Below are 8336 nucleotides of genomic sequence, written 5' to 3'. Positions count from 1 at the left end.
GAATGCCGTGTCCTTGCTTGGGTTGCTGTTATGCCGGGGGTAAGGTTGACGGGAATCAGTTGGGATCTCATTTACTACGGTTTGGAATTGATAGAAGTTATACATGTTGGACAATGCATGGTGAGAAAAGTACCGGGAATGCTGGGTCGAGGTGTAATAGGAAGTATGCTTCAAACGACGATTGCACAGACACATACGATTGTGATCGAGTCGAAGAGATTGCAGAAGCGCTGGAAGAAGATCTAGCGGATTGTCCCAAAATGTTTGAGAGGTTGGTAAGCGATGCAGAGAAACCGTTGTATGATGGTTGTTCAAAATTCACAAGATTGTCTGCGGTGTTAAAGTTGTACAACTTAAAGGCGGACAATGGATGGTCGGATAAAAGTTTCACAGAGTTATTAGCCCTTATGAAAGATATGCTACCAGAGGATAATGTTCTTCCCAATCGAACGTATGAAGCCAAAAAGATGTTGTCTTCTATTGGAATGAGCTATGATAAGATACACGCATGTCCAAACGATTGCGTTTTGTTTCGAAACGAGTATGCAGCGTTGAATGAGTGTCCTAAATGTGGTGCCCCTCGATATAAGAAAAAGTTGTCTCCTGCTAAAGTCTTATGGTATTTTCCTATAATTCCGAGATTTAGACGCATGTATCGTAGTGAGACCGATTCAAGACACTTGACTTGGCATGCAGATGAAAGAATTATTGATGGAAAGTTGCGACATCCGGCAGACTCACCACAATGGAGTAAAGTTGATACTGAATATCCTGAATTTGGAAAAGAAGCAAGAAACCTTCGGTTGTCATTGTCTACTGATGGAATGAACCCGCATGGTATTCAAAGTATCTCGCATAGCACATGGCCTGTGATTCTTATGATTTATAACTTACCTCCGTGGCTATGTATGAAGCGTAAGTACATGATGTTATCTATGCTAATTTCTGGGCCTAAACAACCAGGGAATGACATAGACGTATACTTGGCACCCTTAATCGAAGATTTAAAGTTTTTGTGGGAGAGAGGTGTGGAGGTTTACGATGGGTATAGGAAAGAAAGTTTCAACTTGAGGGCGATGTTGTTTGGAACAATTAATGATTTTCCAACACTTCGGGAGATTTACTTCACCACAGACCGCTCCCGGATGGACACCTGAAAGTATCGGTGGATGTTGTATTAGATCGTGATGCGATTCTACCGGTACCTGACATGGTCTCAGAGACGACATTGCTGCGAGATGCAATAGGATCGTTTGTTGCATGGCCCTCGGAGCTCATTACCATTAGTGATGAGGTAAATTGAAAACGATTATGAATCATTTAGTTTTCGAATGTCAATTCTAAACCGTTTATTAATTATGTTTTACATTTTATTTTTAGACTGCTCCTATAAAACCCGCAATTAAGGGTAAAGGGATTTTACAGGAGGAGTCTGTTGCATCGCTAAAAGAGGTACATTTAAAGTGTTAATATATAATCTGAATCAAAATATGCATGATTTTATATTTTACCTAACTTATATGATTTTTAGGCATCCGCTCGGGAGTCACAACAAGTGACGCAGCAGGTTCGTAGCGTACCACCCAGTGGTCCTCCGAAGCAAGCGGCAAGAAAAGGCGGTGCTTTTGTGCCTCGATACCGGGCGACACTCGCAACAATGGTTGATATGTCCGATATGAAGGATGGTGCTTTACGGGAAATCGATATGGATGAAAGTGTCTTCGGTATTGAGTTCAAGTCACATATTACAATTGAAGACTTGCAAGAGATTTTTAACCATGATCAACTAGGCGTCAATAACATGCACTCATACATCCGGTAATATTCACTCATCCGATATATTATTTAATTAGTCCCACAATATAATTTATTTACACTTTTCAATGAAAAGAATCTAATGTTTATTATGTTTTTATTTAAGGTTGTTGTATGACAGAGTGTTGCGCGGGACTGCATTGTCTAACAGATTCCGGTTCGTGTCTTCCGCCCATTGCAGCGGAATGGAAATTGTTTCGGATCCGGAATCTGTTAGACAGCGCTTAGTCGATAGATTCATGTCCACCGGCAATACAGAATGTCTGCATCTTTGGGCGTATAATACCCGACCAGTAGGGTTAGTTTCTCATTCTTTATTCATCTAATCTCTGTTTCTTTAGTGTATAGCAATATTTTCATATAACCTATTGTTTTAATTTATAGAGCACACTGGTTGCTGCTTGCTATCAACCCGATAAGGGAAGTCGTGTATTATCTGAATTCGGTAAAGGGTGAATGGACCAATTATCCGGCCATGAAGGAAATCGTTGATTTGTAAGTGGGATCGTTCTAAATATATATTCGTGTATATTTATATATTTACTTATTTGTGGGATTGATCTAAACATATGCTTTTATATATTTGTTAATTAGATCAATACAAGTATTCCGTAGTCAACGGGACGCACAGGTATCCCGGACTAAATCAAACAACATCACCTGGATCGAAGTGCAGGTACATTACTTTTCACAAATTTGCTTATAATATTTATGCTACTTGGTAAAACAAGACAACTTATATAGAATCTTATTTGTTTTTCTATGTAGTGTCCGCTACAGCGTAACAGTTCAGACTGCGGATACTTTGTATTGAGGTTTATGAAAGAAATCATTCAGGCGAATCAATTAGAGATTCCTCCCACGGTATAAAGTTATAACTTAAGATAATTTCATATAATTTATTACATTTACCTAAATATATTATTCATATTATGTTTTTGTTTTATAGTACCTTGACGAATTCCGTGCTGCTGGGTACTCGAAGCTAAAGTTAGAAGAAATCAAAGAGGAATTGTGTCAATTTTATATTAAGCTATTTTTCATGCAGATTTGAACTATAATATTGTTGATTTTGTAATGATGTATATATATAATTTTGTAATGATGTATATATATAATTTTGGATATTATAATGGTATATATTAGTATATATATTGTCTTACTGATGGCTGAAATAATATAGTCGAAAATATATTACAGGTCGAAAATATATTACAGGTCGAAAATATTACAGGTCGAAAACATTACAGGTCGACTGGGAGGATTAAATTATAGGCTGCACATAAAAATACCTCATTTAGCAACTACAGCGCTTCTAAAAAGCGCTCTTAAAGGTCCACATACTAGAGCGCTTCTTAGTAAAAGCGCTGGCAAAGACCAGTAAAAAAGCAAAAAAAATTAAAAAATTACGCAGCATACAAAAGCGCTTTTGGAAAAGCGCTCTGGTAGGCCCCCCTATGAGAGCGCTTTTTCTGGAAAAAGCGCTCTCATAGGGGGGCCTACCAGAGCGCTTTTCCAAAAGCGCTTTTGTATGCTGCGTAATTTTTTAATTTTTTTTGCTTTTTTACTGGTCTTTGCCAGCGCTTTTACTAAGAAGCGCTCTTAAAGGGGGGTCTACCAGAGCGCTTTTTCCAGGAAAGCGCTCTTATAGGGGGTCCTACCAGAGCGCTTTTTCCAGGAAAGCGCTCTTAAAGGGGGGGTCTACCAGAGCGCTTTTAAAAGCGCTTTCGTAGCCTACGCCAGCGCTGGCTTTGGCAGCGCTTTAAAGCGCTGTTAAAGGCCAAAAAAAGCGCTGTGAAAGCCCTTGTACGGCGTAGTGGGGTATGCAAAATATCCGGTTGTGATACTCAAATCCATAATTAAATCTAAATCACTTTTAAATATCCGGATATAATTGAATGATTATATTAACCGATTTAGTTATTAATGGTTTGGTTATCTATTTATAAAATTTGGATATAATTAAATGGTTACTAACCGGTTAAATTATTTTGGATTCGGTTATAATCCGGTTATTATCCAAATCCAAATATTTTAATTCTCAAAATAAATTATTTTTTTTGCAAAAAAAAAATTTTTGCAAAAAATACTTTTCAAAACTGGATTTTTATTAATCGGTTATATAATCATAATCAAATTTATAACCAGTTTTGATTAAAATGTGATTATGGTTATAAATCCAAACCATTTAAATGGTTTTAAGATGGTTATGGTTTAGTTTTTGAAAATAACCAACCATGTACAACTCTATAGGAGGAGGTAAGGCAAATTTGGGTCATTATAACTATCATGAGTTATGGCCTTGGTATGTAGAATGGTGTACGTAAATGAACAATGCAATTTCCCTAATCCAAGAAAATAACACCAAATTTATTTGCCTATCTTACTCAAACGCAAATCAAACTTAATTAAGTTCAAATGTGAAGTCAATCCAATTAAATGAAAAAAAGAACTAATGACAATGCACATAACTTAAAAAACCAAATGACATATGCATGATGATTAGTACATGATGAGGACCATATTAAAATTCACTTTGAAATTCAAAAGAAGTAAAATCAAATCCAAAATGTGATTCAATTCATGTTCCAAACGATAACATGATAATATAGTGTTCCACTTTGAAGTTCCAGAGAAGTGAAATCAAATTTCAAATGAAACAAATTTACATCTCAAATTCAAATTGACCTCTAATGGACAAGTGATTCAATTATGATCATGTGCAAACATGTGGTGATGTAGTAGCTTCCCTTTTGAAATGAGATTCAAAATTACTTACTCCTTTAATTTAAAGTGAGGAACCACAATTGGACTAATGGAATGATAATGTATGTATAATAATGAAAACCAATGACCAAATTAAATGGTTATGATATGATTTTATCAAATGGAAATGGATCATATACTTAAAATAACTAAAACATAATGATATGAAAATGATATGAAAAGGGTGAGAAGTAAAATTCGGGTATGACAGCAAGTGAGAGAAAACCGGTCTAAGTGGCACAAGCCCATTATGGGCGAGTTATTACAAATAATGTGCAGCTAGTGATGCAACTTTGTGCAGGTTATAATGATATTTTTGTGCTCGTTCAGCTCCAGTATATTTGGCTTGTCTTACTATCCTTTATATTTTCTTCTCTTAGGCCTAATTATATTATTCCAAAACAATAAAGTATAAGTTAAAAATTCAATCGCGGTTGAAAATAGTGTCAAGAAAAAAAGATAAAAGTTAATCAAATAACTACAATTTCATGACAAAAAATAGTTACCAAACATATCTTTTTATTTTATTAATGTGACCATATAAGCTATAAGCTCTAAAATTTCTCATTGGTCTTGCCAAATAGAAACTAATCTTCGAGTCTAAATAACAATAGTATTAAAGATTAATCAGAAAAGTATTTCTTGCAAAACAAAAATGCAAGAAATATTATAGGACTTGCAAGAAAAATATAAATTGTATTATTGTACTACTCCAATAAGTTAATATATTATCAATTCATTCCTTCCTTTATGGGCCAAAAAGTTCTATCTCTCTTTGATTCAGCGCTTGCAAAGGTCTAGCATTCTGCGCTGCATGCTGCCATAATAGAGTGGTCCACAAGTAAGTAATAATTATAACTACTTCATTTTGAAAATGCATATATTCAGTGTAACTAAGCTAATTAGAATACTTACATCATGAACTGCTTCCCTGAGTAAATTCATTTGTTCCATAGACACAAATCTTATCTGATGATCATCAAAGTTTAAAAGTTCAGTGATTTATGTAAATTAATTATATATTGGTTCAGTGGTGATTGGCGCTGAACTTCGTAGGGAGGACCACAGTTTGATCCCCCGACAACTACGAATAAACCAAAAAAAAATTTAATTATATATTGAATTTTAATTAGTACCTCTGTATCGATAATCCAAGTGACACCTTCAGTGCAAGGAGGGACTGTGAGAGAGCCACCATATTTGTAATATTTCTTCCCACTAAACTGAATATGGGAAGGATCAACCACTCCAACATGCTTTTCCGCTTTAGTATTTATCATGGCTCTTATGTATTGTGACCACTAAAATTGTTGCAAGTATATATAAATCCTCTTGATTAATAATTTTTAAACAATTATATTTAAAAATGTTTAGGTTTTAAAAATAATGCTACCTCAGTGAGAATAGAATTTGGTTGACCAATCATATATAGAACTCCAACAACAGCAACTTCGCTTTTCCCATTTATTTTCGCACTTTCATGTACCAAGTGTAGCTCCACATCATACCTGATATATATTTCAGTTAGTTAGTTAGTTAGGTTTTGCAATGATTAATTAAATTATGATTAGTTTGTTGGTTATCAAATCAGTTGAATTTTTTATTTTTAGCATATAGTTAATTACAAATAATTATCTAATTATCTAATTGCTTTGTTCATCTATGTAAAAAATATCTCTCTTGTAATACTAATAGATCATGTCATTTAATTTTTGGTTGCTCTTTATTCAATAAAATGAATTTCTCTTATGACAAGTTACCAAACCTAACCTAAAATATATTTTGAAAATTAATAGTGAAAAAAGTGTGAATGAATATTGTGAAGGAAAAACAAACCTTCTGCCACTGATGGTATGTTCTGAAGGTGAATGAAAGTGGGCTTGATGTAGAAAATATTCGGTTCCATTAATTTTTATTGATCCTGCATCTCCCTCCCATTTCACCTGCCATCATTTATAAAAAGAATCTAAATCTTAATCATATCTCAATCATTACAAGTTACAACCACTATGAAGTTGTATGGATATTAAGAAAAATAAATATATAATAAATTTATAAAATATGTTTGTTAATTTTATATAAATATCCCTAAAACTAATAGTTTGTTAGGAGAAAAAATAAGTTGTTTTTTTAATTATAAATTCAATAAATATATTATTTTAAAAATTATTAATGCATGCAAAAATTTGTAAAATATAATATAAAAAATTAAAAGATAAATCCTTTATTAGAAATTGAAGAATTTCTTTCTTGGATATTTAATATCTCGCATTATTTTCAAAGAGATTAAGAAAAGTGGTTAATAGATTAAAAACTAAAAATAAATATATTCTAAGGAATACTCTTTTTAGACTTATTATAATAATAGAAAATATTTTTTTAAATTACATCTGCATCTCCATAATTATAATTGTTTTATTTGAGTTATAAGAGATTTTAAATTTAACTATAATTAATTTTTCCTAAAATATTTTCTAATAATAATTAGTTTTTAATCAAATTATTTAATTAAATAGTTAAACAAATTGAAATAAATTAACCAAGGAAATAATTATTATTTTATAGATATTTTAACATTATAGTAATTTATGTGACACACTATACAAAAACTAATAAATTTATGCAGCTATGCATATGCATTTACTTATTCAATATTCATGCAACTCTAATAAAACAATATATGTATGGTGGTGCTAAACAAAAAAAATGAATTTAGATTGATTAATTACCTGAATATCGTAAGGGTTACACCCCTAGTGCGATATCTTATATTCAGTTACTTATTAAAAAAAAAATTACCTGAATATCGTGACCTCTATTTTTTAAAGTAGCATTTTGAGGCTTATAATTCTTGTTTAACATTCCTAAGTTTGGAAGTATCGACACTTTAGGATTGATCATATCAATTGGAGATTGTATTCTTCCCATGTTACATGCTCCCCATTCCTTATGCAATTCTCCCCAATGTAAAGGACCATGCTTGCTCCCCTTTATGTAATCAAATTCAGTCTCATTCTCTACACACAACAAATACACAAATCTCAAATTACTCAAATCATACAACATAATATGAAATATTTAATGATGAGGAAATAAAAATTTGATCTTAATTACTCACCAACTTCTTGTGCTATGATACATTTTGTTGAAAGGAGTAAGATAGTTACTAGTATTAGAAGATTTGAAAGGAACTTTGTGTGTAGTTTTTGGTGTGTCATTTTGATTTCAAGAAAAAGGATGGAAGATTTGAACTTGGAAAATTGAATGAATAACTTAAGAGGAAACAAAGAAAGATATTTTATAGAAGGAAGGGTAGTGTTATGGATCCGGATTAAGTGCCTAATTAATTCTCATCCCTATGATTAGTTACAGGATTAGATTAAGCCATGTCATCCCTTCTATTTTATTTTAGTAATCTTTGTGGCAAACAAAAAATTCAAAGTAACATCCAAGAAATTTGCTTGATTTTGTCAAGGAAAATAGCATGGAGTATATTCCAACTCTGGGAATTAAATTTAATCCACCCAAGAATAAACTTTTTCACCAATAATCTCAACAACAAAAAATCCATCTCTTTATACAACAACAACCCCACATGTACGAGAGGTTGGCAACTGTGTTTAGAACTTTAGAGTCCATGGTTGCATAGTGTTGGTCTGCTTAACGTATTATTTCGTTGGCACAAAGATCTCCCTTAGAGTAGTTCTTCTTGAGGGTATTGTTAAGAGTCCCACATCGGACAATATATGGCCCAA

At 32.7% G+C, this 8336-nt stretch overlaps 1 protein-coding gene across 1 annotated transcript; it reads right to left on the bottom strand.

The window, feature by feature from the left end:
- Nucleotides 1-5088: 5088 nt before the first annotated feature.
- LOC131620186 (alpha carbonic anhydrase 7-like) lies at nt 5089-7845 on the bottom strand. The gene is made up of 7 exons (XM_058891196.1): nt 7700-7845; nt 7381-7598; nt 6418-6524; nt 5975-6089; nt 5718-5882; nt 5497-5550; nt 5089-5398 (listed from the first exon to the last, which is right to left on the bottom strand). Exons 1-7 carry the CDS (start codon nt 7797-7799, stop codon nt 5330-5332), a joined length of 828 nt encoding a protein of 275 aa, XP_058747179.1. The 5' UTR covers nt 7800-7845; the 3' UTR covers nt 5089-5329.
- Nucleotides 7846-8336: the final 491 nt, after the last annotated feature.

This window comes from Vicia villosa, linkage group LG1, assembly GCF_029867415.1.
Source record: "Vicia villosa cultivar HV-30 ecotype Madison, WI linkage group LG1, Vvil1.0, whole genome shotgun sequence".
NCBI classification, from domain to species: Eukaryota; Viridiplantae; Streptophyta; class Magnoliopsida; order Fabales; family Fabaceae; genus Vicia; species Vicia villosa.
This window is presented reverse-complemented; position numbering and strand designations above follow the sequence as displayed.

Coding starts and splice junctions, on each gene's coding strand:
- LOC131620186 (XM_058891196.1), bottom strand. CDS start 7,799: ATGACACACCAAAAACTACACACAAAGTTCCTTTCAAATCTTCTAATA. Junction 6,525..7,380: donor ATAGAGGTCACGATATTCAG/GTAATTTTTTTT, acceptor AAATGATGGCAG/GTGAAATGGGAGGGAGATGC. Junction 6,090..6,417: donor CATACCATCAGTGGCAGAAG/GTTTGTTTTTCC, acceptor AATATATATCAG/GTATGATGTGGAGCTACACT.